Here is a 24,360-nt window from a genome sequence, read left to right as displayed (position 1 = left end):
CGATAACTCCTGTTCCCTACCCTCCCTCCCAGCAAGCAGCTGGACCTTTCTGAGGGAGAGGCCAGTTCCTTGTCACTTCTCTTTACGGCACACCTGTGGATGAGAGGCAATGATGACCCGGCGGTTGATGGCACTTGTGGGTGTTTGATTCAGGGGTCCCCCATAAACTTAGGTGTTCTGAATGCTAGGTTCCCAGCTGATGGAGATTCGGGAATTAATGCCTCCTGGAGGGAGTGTACTGTTGGGGGCCGGCTTATGGGTATTAAAGCCAGTTTCCCCTTGCCAGTGTTTGGCACACCCTCCTGTTGCTGTGGTCCATCATATGTTGGCCAGGGGGTGATGTCCACCCTCTGCTCATGCCATCATTTTCCCCTGCCATCATGAAGCTTCCCCTCGAGCCTGTAAGCCAAAATAAACCTCTTTTTCCCAGAAGCTACTCTTGGTTGGGTGATTTCTACCAGCAATGCGAACTGGACTGCAACAGCACTGAAAGTTAACTTAAACCCAGTCTGTGATCCCATGACTGACCCCGCAGCAGAAGGGCATAGTGGGTACTCTCTGTGTCCCCAGAGACCAAAGACCAAGGAGGGAGGGAGCTTCACGAAGCTTCTATGTGGCACCAGCACTGCTTTAAGGGTCATGATCAGAGCTAGGAGGAAAGCAGAGGGCGGAAGAGCCGGCTGTCTGTGTGGCTGTACCCCCAGAGGTCACCCAAGTTCTGATTTACCACGAGCTTAATAACTATGTAGTCTCAGGGTGGCCTCGAACTCTCGGCAATCCTCCTACCTCTACCTCTCATGTGCTGGCATTAAAGGTGTGCGCCAACACGCCCGGCTGACAGTGTCCTCTTTTTAATTTTTATTTATTTTTTTTAGTTTTCCGAGGTAGGGTCTCACTCTGGCCCAGGCTGACCTGGAATTCACTTTGTAGTCTCAGAGTGGCCTCGAACTCACAGCGATCCTCCTACCTCTGCCTCCCAAGTGCTGGGATTAAAGGTGTGCGCCACCACGCCCGGCTGACAGTGTCCTCTTTTTAAGTCCTGGATCAAAGAGCACCCCCTTTGCAGTTCTAAGTGGCAAGAAAATGAAGCTGGGAGGAAAAGGAAAGGTACACTCCAAGTGCTCTGAAGTACCACGGCTTCCGAATGCTGGCAGTCCTACCCATGTTCTATCTTCTTGCCCAACAAGATGGCACCTAAGTCCAAAAGTGATTATCACAACCCAAATACAGAGAAGGTTTTGCCCTAATTATTAAGACCTTGTTCATTTCTCCAAAGCCCCAAATGCTAGTATAGCATTGTTTCAAAAGCTAACGTTCTGTGGAAATCACTGTGGTTCTTGAGACAGCTAAAAATAGACTTACAGTATGATCCAGAAATAGCACTCCTAGGCATATGTCCTAATGACTCTTCTCACTACCTTAGAGATACTTGCACAACCATGTTTATTGCTGATCTAGCCATAGTACCTAGGAAATGGAACCAGCCTAGATGCCCCTCAACAGATGAATGCCTAAGGACGATGTGGTACATTTACACAATGGAGTTCTATTCAGCAGTAAAGAAAAATGAAGTTATGAAATTTGCAGGGAAATGGATGGATCTGGAAAGGATTATGCTAAGTGAAGTAACCCAGGCTCAGAAAGCCAAACATCACATGTTCTCTCTCATATGTGGGTCCTAGCTGCAAATGTTTAGACTTGTGTGTGAGCTGGAACCAAACATCAGTAGCAGAGGCCAGTAAACTAGAAAAAGGCTGTAAGGGAGGGAGGAGAGGGAAGGACTTAAGGGGATGGTATTGTATATATGTAAGTAGAAGAACCGATTCCAGGGACTGGAATGAACTAAGTGAGGCCAGGGGAAGAGATTAAGCGAAAGGGGGGGAGGATCAATCAAAATTTAAGATATTCTGAATAAGACATGTGAAAATCTACTTTCTTAAATAATGGCACATCCAGAAGCCATAGATTGCTACTAGAAAATTTTCAGTGCCAAGAATGGGATAGCTACCAGTGAGTTATTGGCCAGGGAGGTCCCTGTTGCCTCCAAAACATTACAGGCTATGAGTAACAGATGGTAAGACGCTATTGCTGAAGACTTCACATGCCTGAGCAGCAAAGTCACTGAGAAATCAAGCTGGTGCTGAGCAGAAAACTTTCTCCCTGTAGACCAGCCAACTGAAAGCTAGAAAAAATTGTACTGCATGTAGCCCCATGGGAGACAAAAGTCATCAGCGGTGAAAACAGTGGACACTGGAAGCCTCAAGTCTGGCTAGATAGGCCAAATGAATGAATGAGTGCAATAGTGGCATGTCTGCTCTAGGGGAAACCAATTGCTTTCTAAGTGGACTAGAGGCCTGCTCTATGGGAGGGAATACATGCCTGGTACTGAAAACCTAATCAAAAGCCTATGGCAGGGAACATCATGAGCCTTAGAGTATAAAGCCTGCTCTTGTCTGGCTAAATGCATATATTATTCTCACCAAACTGCCCTGAAAGCACTACACTTAATGTTCATATTCATATATTAATGCTATTCTCACTTTTGGTTAGAGAAGCTTCTCTTTTCAGATGGTGGTGACCACTGGGATGACCCAAAAGGCACCATAGTGCTGAGAAGAAGTGACAGAGGAGTGTTTAGCAAAGAAACATCTCTATCACACCCTCCAAGGCTCAGGGTCCATTGCGGAAGAGGTGGCTGAAATAATGTAAGAGCCAAAGGAAGGGTACCACTCCTTACAATGCAACTGTCCAGACAGAAATTGGCTTCGATATCCATGACCTCACAGTGCCTAGCAATACCTTCACAAGACCCTCATAATAGGAGAAAAAGACAATGACATCAAAATAAAGGAGAGACTAATTGAGGGATGGAGGGGATATGATGGAGAGTGGTGTTGTGAAGGAGAAAGTGAGGGAGGGGAGGGAATTATCATGGCTTATTGTCTGTAAGTATAGAAGTTGTCAAAAAAAAATTGAAAGAAAAAACAAAGAAACACAAAAAAGATCAGCAAATAAGAAAGTAAACTTCACCAAGACAAGAAAAAAATAAAGCTAATATTTGGGCAGGAGAGATGGCTCAGCAGTTAAGGAGCTTGCCTGTGGAGCCTAAAGACTCAGGTTCAATTCTCCAAGACCCACAGAAGCCAGATGCACAAGGTGATGCATACATCTGGAGTTCATTTGCAGTGGCTAAAAGCCCTGGCACACCCTTTCTCTCTCTCTCCCTTCTCTCTCTTAAATAAATAACTTAAAATATTCTTTAAGAACGGCTAACATGCCAGGCGTGGTGGCACACGCCTTTAATCCCAGCACTCGGGAAACAAAGGTAGGAGGATCACCATTAGTTAGAGGCCACCCTGAGACTACATAGTGAATTCCAGGTTACCCTGGACTACCTCATAAAACCAAAAAGAGAGAGAGAGGTTCAAACAAAAAGGCTAACATTCCATATCTAAGATTCCTAATAAATCCTCATAGCTTACGTGTGAATCAAGCTATTTTTTTTAATTGTGTAGCTGTGGAATTTTCCATGTGAAGCAACTATGCATGACCACCCCCTTCTCCAGCAATATGAAAACCAATGAAAAACAGTAGGTTTTTTTCTCAAGGCTACCCAGCATTAGGGCCCAGGCCAAGAATACACTTCACATGCTTGCTCCTCGATCATGCGCTCAGACCTTCCCAGGGTTAGCAAAGCAAAACCAATGCCTCCTGGAGATCCATACCTCACTAAGCACAAGGGGAAAAGATCTCTGGCTATACCTGACAGGTTTTTCCTGATGATGTAAATCCTGACAGAAAACCTTTTAACCCCACTACACTAGGACAGGACAGGGGAGAAAAATATAAAGAAAAAGATTTCAGTGACATTTTAAAATCATTTAACAGGGCTGGAGAGATGGCTTAGTGGTTAAGCACTTGCCTGTGAAGCCTAAGGACCCCGGTTCGAGGCTTAAGTCTCCAGGACCCTCGTTAGCCAGATGCACAAGGGGGCGCATGCGTCTGGAGTTTGTTTGCAGTGGCTGGAAGCCCTGGAGTGCCCATTCTCAATCTCTCTCTCTCTCTCTGTCATTCTCAAATAAATAAATAAAAATGAATAAAACTATTTATTTAAAAAAAAAAAACATTTAACAACTATCTATAAAAATCACCACCACTGGGCTGGAGATTTGGCTTAGAGGTTAAGGTGCTTGTCTGCAAAGCCTAACGACTCAGGTTTGATCCCCCAGTACCCACGTCAAAGCCAGATGAATAAAGTGATGCATGTGTCTGGAGCAAGTTTGCAGCAGCTGGAGTGTCACTTCTCGTCTCTGCTCACAGATAAATAAATTTTTAAAAAAATCACCACCGCTGTTTGCGTCAGGGTACTTTCACACAGGTAAGGTAGTGGCTGCAAGGTGTGATTTCACAAAGCAACCTGGACTTCTGGACAGCACACAGTCGCACCGAGATTTCAAATTGGCACGCCTCCAATTGAGTGGCACCGTCTGCACCTCCTCTCTGCCTCTCTCCTCCTTCTCCCCTGCTCTGATTACAACACTGTTTCTAAAGGTCTCCTCACTCCCCACCTTTAACCTCCTGAAGCCTTTCCCATTACTTTTTCTGAGCTAGCGGAGTTCTGTTTTCTGATGAAAGCACTTCTAATAAAAAAGGAGGGGAATAAAAAGAAAAGACTGGTGAGATGGATTAGCACTTAAGGAGCTTGCCTGCAAAGCCAAAGGACCCAGGTTCAATTTCCCAGTACCCACATAAAGCCAGATGCACAAGGTGGCACAAGCATCTGGAGTTTGTTTGCAGTGTCTAGAAGCTCTAGCGTGCCCATCTTCTCTCTCTTTCTCCCTCTCTGCTTTTTTCCCTCTGTTTCTGTTTCTCTCTCTCTCTGTTAAATAAATTTTAAAAAACTTTTTTGAAGAAAAGGAGAGTTGGCCAGGTGTGGTGGTGCATGCCTTTAATCCCAGCACTCGGGAGGCAGAGGTAGGAGTATCGATCGCAGTGAGTTCGAGGCCACCCTGAGACAACATAGTGAATTCCAGGTCAGCCTGGGCTAGAGGGAGACCCTACCATGAATTTAAAAAAAAAAAAAAGGAGAGGTGATCCACAGATACACGTGGAGGTGGACTTCTGAAAGAGCACATATGAAAATGTCTAGTGCTTCTAGAACCTTATAAGCCTCACATAATACAAATCATGTGAATCTCACGGGCTCTTGCAAATATCACATTGGTTGCGGTTTCCCTAACAGACATAGCAAAGTCAATAAAAGCTATCCAGTGAGACGGGGGTGTCGTTCAGTGGCCGAGCAGGCACTTAAACCCATACAAATGTGAGGTCCTGGGTTCAAGCCCCAGGAGTGATACCATCATAGAAACCCTAATTCCGTGTTGTAGAAATAACTGCTAACTCCCACAGAAGAAACGCGTGCCGCGCTTTAAACCTAGCTGCTAGTTAACATATTTCCAACTCCTTTCACTAGCGTTACAAGTTCTAAAACACTGACTGCATTTCATGACTCGGGGCTATCCCCTCGCCCCCCCGTGAGTCACTCCCAGCCCTTTGAGCTAGCGCTCAGAGGGGTGGCAGCTCTCTTGCCCAGAGCTGCTGTTGCCAACAACCTCAGTTTCCCTCAGGAGCATCAAGGCAGTGTACGGTCCCTCTCGTATCACCTTTAATGGCTGAGACGCGGAAGTTTGCCATCATTTATTAGCCAGTTCCCTTCTGTGGGTATTCAGGCTAGCTCACTATTCACATCCTCAGGAAGAGCTGTGTGGTTCTATCTATGCACAACTCAGTAATGAAACCCTTTGGGGAGAGATGGCTTAGTGGTTAATCACTTGCCTGTGAAGCCTAAGGAACCTGGTTCGAGGCTTGATTCCCCAGGACCCACGTTACCCAGATGCACAAGGGGGCGCACGCATCTGGAGTTCGTTTGCAGTGGCTGGGAGCCCTGGCGCACCCATTCCCTCTCCATCTGTCTCTTTCTCTCCCTCTCTCTCTGTCACTCTCAAATAAATAAATAAAAATGAACAAAAAATATTAAAAAAAAAAAAGAAACCCTTTGGCACTTCCTCCTCATTAACTAGTAATAAAGGAGAAGTTGTAAAGTCTCTTTCTGTTTCAGGGAAATCCTGCTAATGTGGGAATTCGACAGGAAGAGGAAAGACAGACCTCAGTTACTTACCAGCATCTTTGATCAAATTGTCGTAAAAACGCACCGTCCTCGATGTGAGATCACTGAAGGCCATCTTCCTTCACAAGAGGTCCCTTTTAATGGATTCCTCACTAAAATGAAATAGAGATGAGTTTATGATCTATAGATGCCAATAATGATGAGCTTTTAGCAGAACAATAGTAAAATGCTAAAAATTTAATAGGAATAACTGGCACAGCGATGACGTTGTACTTAGGATAAAGGCATTTAGTCAGCAGAGGAAATGCTAATGCTGCTGCGGGCATTGCAGACGACTTCCATTGTCCCAGGGGCACGGCTAGCCTCACTGAGGAAGGGGCTCTGTGCACAGACACGATACAAAACAAGGAAATGATTATAGGTAATTTAAAAAAGATATGCTGTTTGTTTATTTGCAAGCAGAGCGAGATAGAGAGAAGAGAGACAGACAGAGAGAATGGGCACACCAGTGCCTCCAGCCACTGCAAACTTTGTGCATCTGGCTTTACATAGGTACCTGGGAGTCGAACCCAGGTCATTAGGCTTTGCAGGCAAGCACCTTAACTGCCGAGCAATCTCTCCAGCCCAGAGCTCTTCCTCCCTCCCTTCCTTCCTTTGTTCATCCCTCCCTCTCTCCCTCCCTCCTTCCCTTCCTTTCTTTGAGGTAGGGTTTTACTCTAGCCCAGGCTGACCTGGAACTCACTATGTAGCCTCAGGGTGACCTTGAACTCACAGTGATCCTCCTACCTCTGCCTCCTGAGTGCCACCATACCAGCAATTATAGGAAATTTTTTATGCTTTTTATTTATTTATTTATTTATTTGACAGAGAAAGAGGGGGAGAGAGAGGAGAGAGTGAATGGGCGCACCAGGACCTCCAGCCACTGCAAATGAACTCCAGATGTGTGTGCCCCCTTGTGCATCTGGCTAACATGGGTCCTGGGGAATCGAACCTGGGTCCTTTGGCTTTGCAGACAAACACTTGAACGGCTAAGCCATCCCTCCAGCCCGGAATTTTTTTTTTTTTAATTGTTGCTGCCTGGAACTCACTCTGTAGTCTCAGGCTGGCCTTGCACTCAAGGCAATCTTACCTCTGCCTCCTGAGGGCTGGGATGAAAGGCGCGCACACATGCCTGACACATTAGGACCGTCTCCCTTGTGTGGAGCAAATGCAGGTCAGCAGTTGATGTGCCACTGTGGCAATGCTACAGTGCAAACCCAGCAGAAGAAGGAGACGTGGGGACATGAGGTTTCAGAGAAGGTACACGTATCCAGGACTTGGACATCTTCAGGCCCAAAAGGTCTTCTAATATGTAAGAGGAACAGAGGTAGAAAGGAGGAGGAAGCACCCAGCAGAGACGAGGAAAATGGCTTAGTAGACAGCAAAAGGGCTTCTGAGAAACATGGCCAATGAGGAGAAACGATCCCTCCTACACATGAAGAGATACTGCAAATCTTCAGTGATTTAGACACTGAGGCATTAGAAGACAGAGAACAAGTGAATGGAGCAGAACACCCAGAAATGTGGGAATCTGGGAAAACTGTATTTCAGTAATACTAAGATGTATAGTTTTCCATAATTTAACACCGGGCTGAAGAGATGGCTTCCTGGTTAAGGCGCTCGCCTACAAAGCCAAAGGACCCAGGTCCAATCCCACACATGTGTCTGGAGTTCGTTTGTAGCAGCTGAAGGCCCTGGCACACTTATTCTCTCCCTCTCTGTCCTTCTTTCTCTCTCTGAAATAAATAAAATAAAGCTAAAGATAAAAATCAAGGTATACCTTATAAGTGGGTAAGGTGTCATAAAAGTAATGGTGTGACTCAAAGATAAAAAGATGGAGGGCTGGAGAGATGGCTTAAAGCCTAGGGACCCAGGCTCAATTCTCCAGGTCCCATGTAAACCAGATGCACATGGTGGCACATGCATCTGGAGTTCATTTGCAGTGACTACAGTCCCTGGCGTGCCCATTCTCTCTCTTTCTCTCTCCCTTTCTGTCTCAAACAAAAATAAATTTAAAAAATTTTTTTAAATGGAGAAGTTCTACAAATGAACGATGTTGATGGGCTTACAATGTAAATGTGCTCAGTGCCACTGACTTTTACATTGAAAATTGGTTGAAATATAAATTTTACATTATGTATATTATGTCATACCACAAAAAAATTCCTCTAGGTTTACTATAGGAAAATTGAGGCTTTCTCCTACCATTCTAAAACATTACTGGGCTGGAGAGATGGCTTAGCCATTAAGGCATTTGCCTGAAAAGCCAAAGGACCCAGGTTTGATTCCCCAGGACCCACATAAGCCAGATGCACAAGGTGATGCATGCATCTGGAGTTCTTTTGCAGTGGCTGGAGGCCTTGGGGCACCCATTCTCTCTCTCTTTTTCTTACTGCCTCTTTCTCTCTTAAATAAATAAATAAATAATATTTTAAAATATTACTATATTTATGTGTGTATTCATACATAAATAAAACAAGTATCTAGTACATGGCATAGGTGACATCTTAAATATGTAGGTACGAAGTTTCTCACAACTACTCAATCAGTGATTTGGAACAGTAGAAAGCCATTAGGAAAAAAAAAGAAAGAAAGAAAGCTGAGCCGGGCGTGGTGGCATGCACCTTTAATCTCAGCACTCAGGAAGCCAAGGTAGGAGGATGGCTTTGAGTTCGAGGTCAGCCTGAGACTACAGAGTGAATTCTAGGTCAGCCTGGGCTAGAGTGAGACCCTACCTCAAAACCATTCCCCCACCAAAAAGAAAGAAAGAAAGAAAGAAAGAAAGAAAGAAAGAAAGAAAGAAAGAAAGAAAGAAAGAAAGAAAGAAAGAAAGGAAACTCTACTCTAACTCCAAAGGGATGAGATTACGAAGATAACGGCACAGGGGAAGACATCATGACCTGGGGATGGTGAGGTCTTTCTAACTATGACTCGAAATTCAGAAAACATCGGAGCAAGCTAACAAGCGAATCCTGTGAAAGTCAAGAAGCGTGAGAAGAGAAGAGAGCTGGAGTGGTATAGAGAAAGCAAAGGACAAGGAATCCAAGGGCTGGCTCCCGAGAAAGAGCCCTGGGGGTCCAACAGGAAGAACCCAGCAAGTGGGTGAAGAAAGCCCCTGGATCCTAAAGGTGGGGGTACTGCAATATCTTGGGGTTTTGAATCTGGAAAATCACAGGTAATAAAGGTCTCTGCTCCCACAGTCTTGGGAAGGGAAAAACCTCCGAAAGACACTGATAGGGAAGTTTCCAACTAGATTTTTTTTTTTGTTCATTTTTATTTATCTATTTTTTTATTCAGCTTTAAAATTTTTATTAGCATTTTCCATGATTATAAAAAAAAATCCCATGTTAATTCCCTCCCCCACACACACTTTCTCCTTTGAAATTCCATTCTCCATCATATTTATTTATCTATTTGAGTGTGACAGAGAGAGAAAGAGACACACACAGAGAGAGAGAGAGAGAGAGAGAGAGAGAGAATGGGTGCACCAGGACTTCCAGCCACTGCTAACGAACTCCAGATGCGTGTGCCCCCTTGTGCACCTGGCTAACGTTTAACCGCTAAGCCATCTCTCCAGCCCTCCAACTAGCTATCGATCTGTGTGTTTCCACATCTTGCCGCTGCCTGGAACTGGTTTCCTCCCTCTTGCCCCACCCTCTCCCCCGTAAGCAGAAACACAACTTCACGGGGTCTGTCACCCTAAACAGAAAGATTCAGAGCTTGCACTTGGTCCTTCTTGATGATTTACTAAGCCTAGAACCTTAGAGGAATCTTAAAATCTCAGGCAACCGGGTGTGGTGGCACACGTCTTTGATGCCAGCATTTGGGAGGTTAAGGTAGGAGGATCGCTGTGAGTTCGAGGCCAGCTTGGAGCTACCGAATGAATTTCAGCTTAGTTTGGACTAGAGTGAGATCCTACCTCAAAAAATAAATAAACAAGGCTGGAGAGATGGCTTAGCCGTTAAGGCACTTTGTGCGAAGTCTAAGGACCCAGGTTCAATTCCCCAGGACCCACATAAGCCAGATGCACAAAGTGGCACATGTGTCTGGAGATCGTTCACAGCGGCTGGAGGCCCTGGTGCACCCATTCTCTTTCTGCATGTGTCTCCCTCCCCGTCTCTTTCTCACTATCAAATATATAAATAAAATAAAACAAACGTTTTAAAAACATTTAAAAATAAACAAAATGTGAGGGATGACTATAAGATAAAAAAAAAAAAACTTGCTTAAAGAAGGAGTTCTTAAAACTAGACGGTATTGACATCTGGGGCCAAGTAATTCTTAGTTGTGGGGACATTTCCTTGGGACAACTGTAGACTCTGTCTACTAGATGCCAAGAATCCCTTCTCCACAGCTGAGACAACCAAAAATGCTTTGAGAAATTGCCAGATGTCCCCCAGAAGTCAAGACTGCCCCAAGTGGCGAACTGCTTGTTTAAAATAATCTTGCAGTGCCTGGCGTGAGAAGCAGAAGCCTGCTCCCTACATTTACTCTGGCATGAAACACTTATTTCACTATTCTGTTGTTCAAAGGACTTCTCAGCTTTTCTTATTTATTCATTTATTTATTTGAGAGCAACAGACAGAGAGAGAAAGAGACAGATAGACAGATAGAGAATGGGTGCACCCGGGCCTCCAGCCACTGCAAAGGACCTCCAGACGCGTGCACCCCTTGTGCATCTGGATAACCTGGGTCCTGGGAATCGAGCCTCGAACCAGGGTCCTTAGGCTTCACAGGCAAGTGCTTAACCGCCAAGCCATCTCTCCAGCCCCCTCTTGCTTTAACGTTTCTCCTTATTGTCTCTTGCATTGCATTCCCTCCCCTCTCGCCATTCATTTCTATCCTGTAAGGTGGTTGTGTGCATTGTCCTAGAATGTCACAGAGCAGAAGGGCAAAGAGACAGAAAGCCGGGTCCCAGCATTTGGGATCAAATTTGGGGGTCAAAAAGCTTATGCACTTAGCCAGACGGAAGAACGTGGGGTGCAGACCACAGGCTTCCCTGACTCCAAGCGCAGGAAAGCGCGTTTCACGTTTGGCGTGGGGCCAGTAAAATGCAGGCCTCAGAGAAGTGCCCAGCAGGCTGTCTTGGAAATTGGATCATAAGGGGTCAGTGCTGCCCGGGTATATCCGGGCCAGGGGCCGATGGCCTAATGGAAAAGAGCTACGGGACTCTCTTTTCATTTCTGTGTTGTGTAATAACAAGAGAAAGACTTCTGAGCACCTGGGGGGGGGGGCATGGACGCGTTGCAGAAGAGCTGTAGACAATATGGGCTCATATGAGTAGGAACTGTGTGACCTGAAGGGGCAGTTCCATAAATAAATAGTGTGTTAGGGCTGGAGAGATGGCTTAGTGGTTAAGTGCTTGCCTGTGAAGCCTAAGGACCCCGGTTCGAGGCTCGATTCCCCAGGACCCACATTAGCCAGAGGCACAAGGAGGCGCACGCGTCTGGAGTTCATTTGCAGTGGCTGGAGGCCCTGGCGCACCCATTCTCTCTCTCTCTCTATCTGCCTCTTTCTCTCTCTGTCTGTCACTCTCAAATAAATAAATAAAAATGAACAAAAAAATTTTAAAACAATATTGTGTTAAGATGAAAAGGAAAATAAGAGTTTTTTTTTTTTTTTTTTTTTTTGGTTTTTCAAGGTAGGGTCTCACTCTGGTCCAGGCTGACCTGGAATTCACTATGGAGTCTCAGGGTGGCCTCGAACTCATGGCGATCCTCCTACCTCTGCCTCCCGAGTGCTGGGATTAAAGGCGTGCGCCACCACGCCTGGCTTGAAAATAAGAGTTTTATGGTAAGAAAAATTGACTTAATCTTGACCTAGAGGGAAGACTCAAAGAAATTGAACAACAGACGCCAGGGAAAAGACAAAGGAATGTGAGAAGGGTTTTTTTTTTTCTATATTCTAGATCTTTCATGTTGGTCATTCGCTGAGCTGGGTATCAGTCAGCCTCATGGAAACAGATCTGAATACAGTTAGAGTCTGGGGGAAAATTCTGACGATGGACTAAGCCTGCAACCTCTGAATCCTGCATGCACCATTCTGAGACAAGACCCACAGCATCCAGACAGGCGTAAAAACACATGAAACGATTCAGTTAGTGAAGGTCCCCTGAACAAAGCATCTGAACCAGGTTATGAAGAAGAGGTGTCGCTGACAGTGGAAAAGATTAACCTAGTGATTCAAAGGCACTTGCATAAAACGGGAGGTCTGGGAGATACGTGAGTCAGCACGTGAATCCTGGATGTGAGGAAACTGACTTCTTACTTTAGGAGTCAACTGAGCTTGATGTTATCAGGGCATCTAGAAGAGAGTCAATCAAAACTGCACTTTCGCCGGGCGTGGTGGTGCACGCCTTTAATCCCAGCACTCGGGAGGCAGAGGTAGGAGGATCGCCATGAGTTCAAGGCCACCCTGAGACTACAGAGTTAATTCCAGGTCAGCCTGGACCAGAGTGAGACCCTACCTCGAAAAACCAAAAACAAACAAACAAACAAACAAAAAAAAACTGCACTTTAGCTCTTATGATGTTGGAGGGAGCTAGGCCACAAGACTAGAGTAAAATGAATATTAAATATCTCATGTTTTTTTTTAATTTTTTTAAAATTATTTATTTATTTGAGAGTAACAGACAGAGAAAGAGGGAGGGGGAGAGAGAGAGAGAGAGTGGGCGCGCCAGGGCCTCCAGCCACTGCAAACAAACTCCAGATGCATGCGCCCCCTTGTGCATCTGGCTAATGTGGGTCCTGGGGAATTGAGCTTCGAACCAGGGTCCTTAGGCTTCACAGGCAAGTGCTTAACCGCTAAACCATCTCTCCAGCCCAAATATCTCATGTTTTATTTTTAAAATAAGAATTGCTATCAAATCAGAAGATAGACTTTGTCTTCAAGAAACCATACACTCAACTCGAAATACCCTAATCACTGTGGGGATATGTTATCTCATAGAACAAGAAATCCAAAGTCAGGGTAGTTCTTGTAAGTAGGTAAGTTTCCATCTTTAATATATATATATATATATATATATATATATATATATAAATTTGAGAGAAACACAGAGAGAAATTATTGTTGTACTAAGGTCTCCTGCCACTGCAAACAAACTCCAGACGCACATGCCACTTAGCCTATCTGGCTTTACATGGGTATTGGGGAATTGAGCCCAAGTTGTTGGGCTTTGTTAGAAAGTTTCTTTAACCACTGGACAATCCTTCCAGCCTCTGCTTGGCTATCTTTAAAGACAGTGGGAGCCATTCAAAATATCATCTTCTTATGTATCTTCAAAAGCATTTTTTCCCTCCCTTCTTTCCTTCCCTCCTTCCTTCCTACTTTCCCTTCCTCCTTCCCTCCCTTCCTTTCTTCCTTTCCTTGTTCCTTCCCACCCTCTCTCCCTTTGACAGTCTCTATATAAACTACACTGGCCTGGAACTCATGATCCTCCTGCCTCAGACTCCCTACTTACAGGATTATAGATATGCACCACCACACCCAACTTTTTGTGTTTCTTTTTTGTGAGTGTTTCTTCCAAACGGCATCACACCACAACACCTAAGCCAAGCACTGAGTCCAGTGGAATGATGCACGCAAGTCACCTCAGCCCTAGAAAGGAGACACTTGTGACCAAGAGGCAAACCATAGATAGCCGAGGAGAGGACACATGAGCTGAGCCTTGGGAAGAAGATTTCAATATGCCAAAAAAAAAAAAGTGTCCTGCAGAAGAGGGCATATATTGTACACAGACTTTTAAGGGGGAAAAGTCATTTATTCAATCAAAACTTTTTTGGTGTGTATGTGTGTGTGTGTATAAGTCAGGGGACAGCCGCAGATGTGGGTGCTCACCTTTCACTGTGTCTGAAGGAGAGTTTCTGATTGTTCACTGCTGTATTCACAAGGCCAGCCAGTCCAGGAGATTCTGTGGGATTCCCCTGTCCCAGCCTGCTGTCTTGACATAGGAATGCTGGGATTACAAATGCTGGCACTACTGCATCCAGGTGTACCTGGCTTCTGGGGCTCTGACCTCAGGTACCCATGCTTGTATGGCAAGCACTTTATCCATTGAGCCATTGCCCCCAGCTCCTCAACCAATATTTAAAAATACTTATGGGAGGGGGGCTGGAGAGATGGCTTAGCGGTTAAGCGCTTGCCTGTGAAGCCTAAGGACCCCGGTTCGAGGCTCGGTTCCCCAGGTCCCGCGTTAGCCAGATGCACAAGGGGGCGCATGTGTCTGGAATTAGTTTGCAGTGGCTGGAAGCCCTGACGACATGCCCATTCTCTCTCCCTCTCTCTCTCTCTGTTGCTCTCAAATAAATAAATAAAAATAAACAAAAAAAATATACTTATGGGGGAGCTGGAGAGATGCTTGCCTGCAAAGCCTAAGGACCCATGTTTGACTCTCCAGGTCCCACATAAGCCAGACCCACAAGGTGATGTAACTGAGCAAGGTCACACATGCGCACATGATGGAGCATGAGTCTGGAGTTTGCACTGGCTGGAGGCCCTGGTGCACCAATTCTCTCTCTCTCATCTCTCATTTAAAAAAAAAAAGGCCGGGCATGGTGGCGCACACCTTTAATCCCAGCACTCGGGAGGTAGGAGGATCGCCGTGAGTTCGAGGCCACCCTGAGACTACATAGTGAATTCCAGGTCAGCCTGAGCCAGAGTGAGACCCTACCTCGAAAAAGCAAAAAAAAAAAAATAAATAAAAATAAAAAATAAGGGCTGGAGAGATGGCTTAGCGGTTAAGCACTTGCCTGTGAAGCCTAAGGACCCTGGTTTGAGGCTCGGTTCCCCAGGTCCCACGTTAGCCAGATGCACAAAAGGGCGCATGCGTCTGGAGTTCGTTTGCAGAGGCTGGAAGCCCTGGCGCGCCCATTCTCTCTCTCTCCCTCTATCTGTCTTTCTCTCTGTGTCTGTCACTCTCAAATAAATAAACAAAACATATTTAAAAAAATAAAAAATAAAAAGGTCCAGTCTGTTGGGTTTGCCTCAAAAAAAAAAAAAATTTCATAGGGCTGCAGAGATGGCTTAGTGGTTAAAGGTGCTTGCCTGGGAAGCCTAAGGACCCAGGTTCTAGTCCTCAGAACCCATGTACGCTAGATGGACATGGTGGCCATGTGTCTGGAGTTCATTGCAGTGGCTACAAGGCACTGGTGTGCCCATTTTCTCCTTTTCCATCATCCTCTCTCTCTCTCAAAAAAAAAAAAAAACTCAATAAAAATACTTGTTATATATCAAGTACTATCTTAGGTGCCAATAATATAGTGGAATACCAAACAAAAACCCCGCCTGCATATAATTATGGAAAAGCTACAGGTTTGCTTCTAGAACGTTATCATTCCCTCTTGTTATTGCAAGAGATTAAGGAAGGGAATAACCGAAAGGAACATTCATAGTGGTAGAGGACTATGGAGGAACCATAAGCCAGCCAAGTTAAATAATTTTATTAGACTTAGTTCTGTTCACAACAGGGAGACATGACAGGTTTTTCAACTTCGGAATCTCTTCATCAATGTGAGCCTTGGAAAACATTAGCTGGGTGGCGGGGTCCAGGGCCGGGCAATGACGGGTGTGGCTTAGAAGGTGGGTGGATGGCGATTACTCAGTATTGCATCCTATTGGGAAAGACACAGTGCAGAGCCTCTTCCTCCGAGGTGTCATCCCTGAGCCAGCCGGGCAGGACCAGGCGTCCCACTAAGCTGTCCTTGTAACAACCTCTCATCTATGACAGCACACACTGCGTAGTTCTGCCAAGCGCTTGCTTGTTAGCCCTTATCTGTCCTGCTCATCGGGAGGGAAGAGATTGGGCCTCCCAGTACCTGCCTGTACTAACACCTAGCATGCAGCAGGAAATGGTTGTGGTAGGAGACATTCAGCATTACAGATTAAATTGTGTCCCCCCCCCCAATAAAATTCACATTAGGATGGAGTCCCTAGTACCTCAGCCTGTGACTTCTTTTGGAGCTAAAAGAAGCGATCAGATTAAAAATAAAGTCATAGGGCTGGAGAGATGGTTTAGTGGTTAAGCGCTTGCCTGTGAAGCCTAAGGACCCCGGTTCGAGGCTCGGTTCCCCAGGTCCCATGTTAGCCAGATGCACAAGTGGGCGCACGTGTCTGGAGTTCGTTTGCAGTGGCTGGAAGCCCTGGCGCGCCCATTCTCTCTCTCTCTCTCTCTGACTTTTTCTATCTCTCTCTGTCACTCTCAAATAAATAAATAAAAATGAAACAACAACAAAAAAATTAAAAATAAATAAAAATAAAGTCATTAGGGTGGGTCCTAAGAGAATACACCTGGTGTCTTTGTACAAGGGGGGAAAACTAGACATGGACAGTATACTCAGAGTAAACAATATTATAAGCATGGAGACTGCCAAATCCAAGCCAAGGCAAGAGGCGGGAATAGACTCTTCCCTCAGAAGGAGCAAGTCTTACTAAACTCTTGGCCTCAGATGTCTAACCTTCAGACCTGTGGAGATCAACCACCCAGTTGGTGGCACCTTCTTGAAAGCAGCCCTTCCAAACCAGTAAGCCAGCGGAGGCGTTCACTGAATGTCAAGCAAACTCCAGGGTCAGACACTAGGATTAAGACCTCGGTGCGCGATAAAAGAGGTAATAATTGACGTGGGAGCAGCATAAATCTCTTGAGAAATAGCACAGGAGGAGACTTGGCAAAGGACGGCACTTCAGGAAACACCCATGTTTAAGAGACAGGAAGAGAAGACAGGAATGATTGCAAGGAGGTCAATTACAGTCAAGATGCAGTAGCAATGCCTCCAAATACTGCAGACTGGAGGGAGAAAATTTAAAACAAACAAACAAAATGAGGGCCACAGAACCTCATAGAAAGAAATAAGAGCCGGGCGTGGTGGCGCACACCTTTAATCCCAGCACTTGGGAGGCACAGGTAGGAGGATCACCATGAGTTTGAGGCCACCCTGAGACTACATAGTGAATTCCAGGTCAGCCTGGGCTAGAGTGAGACCCTACCTCAAAAAATAAATAAATAATTAATTAATTAAAAAAAAAACCCAAGGAAAGGTCATACAAGTGGTCTAAATCTCCGTTTTTAATATTGACTTATGTATTTGAGAGAAAGAGAGAGATAAACAGACAGAGAGTGAGTATGGGGGCGCCAGGGCCTCCCGCCGCTGTAAATGAACTCCAGATGCGTGCGCCACCGAGCGCACTGGCTTTGCAGGCAAGTGCCTTTAACTGCTGAGCCATCTCTTCAGCTCACGAGTGGTCTAGATCTTAAACATCTGTTTCAGCTTTGGAGGAAAAGCTTCATTCAGCGTGGAGGAGGAGCCACAAGCAGCTTTGCCCCACTCCTGCTGGTGAGGCGCCGAGGCTGAGCGCATGGAGAAGGAATGGACTGAGCGCTCCAGCCCGCGCCTCCCTGGGGCTGAGAACAGAACGGGCTCCGCTGGCGGAGACCCTGAGCTGGACTGCGGAATGGACCGCCCGCAGGTGCAGAGGCTGAGGAGTGACGCACCCTGCGGGGTGGGATGGCCCTTGGCATTGACATTGAGCAAAGCTTTAAAACGAGCGCTGGAGAGATGGCTTAGCAGTTAAGGCGCCTGCCTGCGAAGCCTAGGGACCCATGTCGGACTCCCCAGACCCCACGTGAGCCAGACACACAAGTTGATGCATGTGCAAGCTCACACACATGCACAAGGTGGTGCACGTGTCGAGAGTTCAATTACAGTGGCTGGAGGCTCTGGCACACCAAGTTTTTTTCTCTCTCTCTCTCATTAAAAAAAAAAAAAAAAAAGGCCAGTCTGTTGGGCTTGCCTCAAAAGTGTGTGTGTGTGTGTGTGTGTGTGTGTGTGTAAAATGACAATTACAGACTACAAAGATGGCTCAGATGTTAAGGTGCTTGCCTGTAAAGTCAAATGATGAGGGTTCAATTCCCCAGTAGCCACGTAAAGCCAGATTTACAAAGTATCACATGCATCTGGAGTTTGTTTGCAGTGGCTAGAGGCCCTGGCACACCTATTGCCCCCCCCCTTCTGCTTACAAATAAATAAATAAAATATGTAAATAAAACAAAATATTTTAAAAACTGACCATCACCAGGAACTGTAGTACACGCCTGTAGTCCTAACTACTTTGGAGGTAGAGACAGGAGGACCATTTGACCTCAAGAGTTCCAGGCCATGTGAGGCAACATATTTTAAAAATAAAAGCAATTTTGCACTAGAGAGATAGCCTAGCAGTTAAGGCGCTTGCCTGCTAAGCCTAAGGATCCAGGTTCGATTCCCCAGTGCCCACATAAACCAGCTGCACAAGGTGGTACATGTATCTGGAATTTGTTTGCAGTGGCTAAAGGCTCTGGCTTGCCCAATGATCTCTCTCTCTGCCTGTTTTCCTCAAATAAATTTTTTTAAAGTTAAAAAATAAATAAATAAAAGCCCAGACAGCACTAAGATACTCATGTCATGGAAGACCATGGCAAACTACAGACAGATTGAGCCTAGGGATGGGGCAAGAAGTTCACACAACACAGAAACCAAACCCGATCAGGCATCATGGCGCACAGTGATCACCCTACTTCTTGGGAGTCTGAAGTGGAAGTATCATGAGTTTGAGGCCTGTCTGCTATAACAGGACTACAGGCCTACGTGGGGTACATCGTAGGACCCTCCTTAAAAAAAGAAAGATCAAAGCCGGGCGTGGCGACGCACGCCTTGAATCCCAGCACTCGGGAGGCAGAGGTAGGAGGATCACCGTGAGTTCCAGGCCACCCTGAGACTCCATAGTGAATTCCAGGTCAGCCTGGCTAGAGTGAGAACCAACCTCAAAATAAATAAATAAATGATACTCTGGTTTCTCTTCAAAGCGAATAAATCTTTCGCCTTTTACTAAAATAAATAAATAAATAAATAAATAAATGAAAATAAAATAAAATCACATATTTTTTATAATCATGGAAAATGCTAATAAAAATTTAAAAAAGAAAAAATAAATAAATAAAAATAATAAAAATTTTAAAAGAAAAAAGAAAAAAAAATAAAATCACAGCCTGGGCTAGGGTGACACCCTACCTTGAAAAAACACACACACAAAAAAATGGATAAACAAGCAGTGATATGAGCACTCAGTGCAACCCAACTTAACACTAAAAAGGACAGCTACCTCTCCGTGGGGTTCTATGCTTTCATAGGTGTTCTGAGCTAGAACTGCAGATCAGTTTATCCTAGGGGAATATTTGATAAGCATTGATCTGAAAAATTCAGACCTAGTGCTAATCAACTGACTTCTGGGCTCTTTCCCATTCTTTTTTTTTTTTTTTTTTTTTTTTTTGAGTAGGGTCTCACTCTAGCCCAGGCTGACCTGGAATTCACTATGTAGTCTCAGGGTGGCCTCGAACTCACAGCGATCCTCCTACCTCTGCCTCCCGAGTGCTGGGATTAAAGGCGTGCGCCACCACACCTGGCTCTATTTTTATTGTATTTATTTACTATTATTTTTATTTTAGAGTGTGAGAGAGAATTGGTGTGCCAGGGCCTCAGCCGCCATAATCAAACTCCAGACACTTCTGCCACCTAGTGGGCATGTGAGACCTTGCACTTGCCACACCTTTCTGTGCCTGGCTTACATGGGATCTGGAGAGTTGAACATGGGTCCTTAGGCTTCACAGACAAGGGCCTTAACCATTCAGCCATCTTTCCAGCCCTCTTTCCCATTGTATATTGTCTGTTTCTCAAGATATTTATAGGAAGGAGGGGAAAAAAACAGAGTAGAAGGATTTATTTCAAGGATGAAAAATATCCTGAACACATCTATAGAACTAGGAAAAGGTGGTGGCAGTAGGAAAGAATTGAATGACTGTGTGTGTTGGTTTCACGCCTACAGGACCCTTGTATTTCAGAGCCATTAAAATGCACTTCCGGGCTGGAGAGACGGCGTAGCGGTTAAGCGCTTGCCTGTGAAGCCTAAGGACCCCGGTTCGAGGCTTGGTTCCCCAGGTCCCACGTTAGCCAGATGCACAAGGGGGCGCACACGTCTGGAGTTCGTTTGCAGAGGCTGGAAGCCCTGGCGCGCCCATTCTCTCTCTCTCCCTCTATCTGTCTTTCTCTCTGTGTCTGTCGCTCTCAAATAAATAAATAAATTAATTAATTAAAGTAAAAACCAAAGAACCCAGGTTCAAAAAAAAAATGCACTTCCTTTGTGGCTATCTCTTACCTTATTTAAAATCCTCTAGGTTTGGGGCTGGAGGGATGGCTAAGTGTAAGGTGCTTGCCTGCAAAGCCAAAAGACCCAGGTTCAACTTCCCAGGACTCATGTGAACCATATGCACAAGGTGGCACAGGCGTCCGGAGTTTGTTTTCAGCTGCCAATGGCCCTGGCATGCCCATTCTCTATCTACCTCTTTCTCGCTCTCAAATAAATAAGATAAAACAAGAATGTTGCTGGGCGTGGTGGCGCAAGCCTTTAATCCCAGCACTCGGGAGGCAGAGGTAGGAGGATCACTGTGAGTTCAAGGCCACCCTGAGACTCCATAGTGAATTCCAGGTCAGCCTGGACTACAGTGAGACCCTACCTCAAAAAAACAAAACAAAACAAAAAAAATATGTTAAAAAAAATTCTCTAAGTTTTCATGGAGTCAGATGGCGAAAGACATCCAAATTTGTATAGTGTACATTACATTACTGGAGGAAGTGAACTAAGAATAAATATTCCTGGTATTGACTAGTCAATCAGTAAGTGAAAAGGCCATCGCTGGTCATTGTTTTGCTTTACTTGCTACCAGTAAGGCTTCAGTTTTCTTGGCTTTGAATTGAAGTTGGAAGCTGACACAGGGCATATTTGTCTGTAAATAACACACATAGCAAGGTCAGCTTTTCAACTTTCTGTTGATGAATTATATTCTGTCTGTGGTCTCGCCCTTTCACTAAACTGTACTTGATCTTCTCAAAAGATTTTCTCTAATGAGATTTAATTCTCAAACACTTGAAGAATGTGTTTTCATTAATGTCAGCTGCCCTTTCTCTCTCTCTTTTTTTTTTTAACATTGGAAATAAGATTGGCTGCGTTTTATTCTTTTTAGTTATTTAACAAAATCCTCATGGCTGGAAGGAAGACGCAGTACATATATAGATAATATAGATACTGTGTGTGTGTGTGTGTGTGTGTGTACACATACCAAGAACAAAGATCAGAGACCATGAAACTGGGGTCCAAACAACTCACACAAATAACTTTGACAACCGTTGGGTTGTGCTTCCCTGTCTAGCCTCGACCTTAAGATTTTCCTACTAAAATATAGAAAGATGTTAGAGGGCCGAGCGTGGTGTGCACGCCTTTAATCCCAGCACTTGGGAGGCAGAGGTAGGAGGATCTCAGAGAGTTCAAGGCCACCCTGAGACTACATAGTGAATTCCAGGTCAGCCTGGGCTAAAGTGAGACCCTACCTCAAAAAAAAAAAAAAAAAAGAATGATGCTAGAGCAGCAGCCTTTTTACAGATGGACAGGCAGACATGCTTCTTGCTACTGATAATTTCAGTTTCCTGGGAACTTTACATGTTTTTTGTGTATGGATTTTAAGTTAAAAGATACAGCATTGCCCAGTCTACTGAACGTATGACCAGACCAAATGCACCTCAAATGTTCTCTCACTCTCTGTCTACAGTTCATTACTAACTTGGCAAAACAAAAATCCATACTATATCTAAATTTAAATTTTTTTACTGTCTCTTTTGTATTTATTTATTTGAGATATAGAGCCTCTTATTGCTGTGAATGAGTTCCAGACACATGCACCACTTTGTGCATCTGGCTTTTCGTAGGTATGGGGGCATTGAACCCAAGCTGGCATGTTTTGAAAGTAAGCACTTTTAACTACTGAGCAATCTCCTCAGACATATATATATGGAGAGAGAGAGAGAGAGAGCGAGCAACAGAGAGAATGGGCACACCAGGGCCTTCAAACGAACTCCAGATGCGCCACCTTGTGCATATGGCTTATGTGGGTCCTGGGGAATTGAACCTGGGTCTTTTGGCTCTGCAGACAAGCACCTTAATCACTATGCCATCTCTCCAGCCCTCTAGCAATTTTTTTAAGTGAAGTAAAAGCGAGGAAAACAAATTGGCATCCATTCGTTTTAAACTCCAGAGTTGTGAAGGCCTACATCTTTTCAGAATAGCTGACTGTGCAGATACTTTATTTCCAGACAGATGTGCACTTGTTCAATGTCTATAGATATTGATAACAGTGGGGAATGTTATCTGGAACTTCTTTCCATCAGAGTCTACAGTCTCAGAAAAAAAAAAAAATCAATCATCAGTCGTGGTAACATGCCTTTAATCCCAGCACTCCAGTGGCAGAGGTAGGAAGATCTTGGAGACTTCGAGGCCACCCTGAGACTACAGAGTGAATTCCAGGTCAGCCTGGGCTTGAGTGAGACCCTACCTTGAAAAAACAAGAAAAAAAGAGAGAGAGAATTTCACCTTTCTCTTTCCCATTTCCCCCCTGCAACAGAGAGGCAATATTTACTGGACTTCTTCCTATCATAACTGAAGTGTAGAGTTTGTGGTTTCTCCAAATAAAAGGAAAATAATCCTGATGCAGTCTCATGCGGGCGTGGGAATCTTCTCTCTCTCATCTTCAGGGTTCTTGGGTGACCCGTGGTTTCACAAACAATACCAGGGCACCCCCGAGGGAAGGTGGTCCTGGAGATCCTCTGCGCTGTTCTCAGCACTGGCAGTCCGATCCACTCCAGACATCTAAGGCAGGAAGGGCTGTGTCCCTAGATAGCCATCTTGCTGATTAAAGCTATCTTCTTATCTGTTCCCAGATAGCCATTCCTGCTGATTAAAGGCAACTTCTCCCTGAAGCTGGAGTTCAAAGGTCAGAGACTCACTCTTCCTAAACCATTCTATGGACTCTTAGTTTTGTTTTGTGGTAGGTCTCACTCTAGCCCAGGCTGACCTGGAATTCACTAGGTAGTGTCAGTCTGGCCTCAGACTCACAGCGATCCTCCTACCTCTGCCTCCCGAGTCTGGGATTAAAGGCGTGCACACCTAGTCCACAGGCCCACCCAACCCCTTTTTAAAAAATATTTTATTTATTTGGAAGAGGCAGATAGAGACAATTCCACATGCATGCACCACTTTGTGCTACGATGCTGAAGGACCCAGGTTCGATTCCCCAGGACCCACGTTAGCCAGATGCACATGGTGGTGCGTGTGTCTGGAATTTGTTTGCAGTGGCTGGAGGCCCTGGCGCGCCCATTCTCTCTCCCTCTCTCTCTCTCTCTCTCTCTCTCTCTCTCTCTGTCTCTTTCTCTCTGTTTCTAATAAATAAATAAATTAAGGCTGGGTGTGGTGGCCAATACTTTTAATCCCAGCATTTGGGAGGAAGAGGTAGGAGGATTGCAGTGAGTTAAAGGCCACCCTGAGACTACTTAGTGAATTCCAAGTCAGGCTAGAGTGAGACCCTGCCTTGAAAAAAAAAATTAAAATTAAAATTAAAATGCTCATAAATAATTAAGTAAATAAACAAAAAAAATTTCTTTTGAGGTAGAGTCTCACTCTAGCCCAGGCTGATCTGGAAATCCTCCTACCTCTGCCTCCCAAGTGCTGGGATTAAAGGCATACGCCACCACGCCTGGCAACAAAAATATTTTTTTAAAAGAATTGCACAGAGTCCCAAATTCTCAGCCCAATTATCTGACACCATTCTTCCCACTCTTTTTTTTTTTTTTTTGTATGTTTTGGTTTTTCAAGGTAGGTCTCACTCTAGCCCAGGCTGACCTGGAATTCACTCTGTAGTCTCAGGAAGGCCTCGAACTCAGTGATCCTTCTACCTCTGCCTCCCGAGTGCTGGGATTAAAGGCGTGCTGCCCATTCACACCCATTTCCTGTCACTCAACTACTCTCCTCTTCAGTAAGCTGTCTCTCATTGGTCGTCTTCTCTATGTCCCCCACACAGCAGTCCTCGGCTGTTTTGTTTTTATAAATATCTTTTATTTCCCAGTTTAAAAAAAAACTGAGCCGGGGGTGGTGGCGCACGCCTTTAATCCCAGCACTCGGGAGGCAGAGGTAGGAGGATCACCATGAGTTCGAGGCCACCCTGAGAATCCATAGTGAATTCCAGTCACCCTGGGCTAGAGTGAGACCCTACGTCGAAAAACCAAAAAAAAAAAAAAAAACTGGCTTTTTTTTTGGGGGGGGGTTAGTGGACCTCAGAGGGCACT

At 45.0% G+C, this 24,360-nt stretch overlaps 1 protein-coding gene across 1 annotated transcript in view; it reads right to left on the bottom strand.

The window, feature by feature from the left end:
• Elovl7 (ELOVL fatty acid elongase 7) overlaps positions 1-24,360 on the bottom strand; it is a 92,234-nt gene that overhangs the window by 29,031 nt on the left and 38,843 nt on the right. Inside the window, exon 2 of the mRNA XM_045138993.1 lies at positions 6,179-6,279. Within this exon, the coding sequence (XP_044994928.1) occupies positions 6,179-6,242 (64 nt within the window). The 5' untranslated portion in view covers positions 6,243-6,279. The remainder of the gene's footprint in view (positions 1-6,178; positions 6,280-24,360) is intronic.

The sequence above is a fragment of the Jaculus jaculus genome, chromosome 20 (assembly GCF_020740685.1).
Source record: "Jaculus jaculus isolate mJacJac1 chromosome 20, mJacJac1.mat.Y.cur, whole genome shotgun sequence".
NCBI lineage: Eukaryota > Metazoa > Chordata > Mammalia > Rodentia > Dipodidae > Jaculus > Jaculus jaculus.
This window is presented reverse-complemented; position numbering and strand designations above follow the sequence as displayed.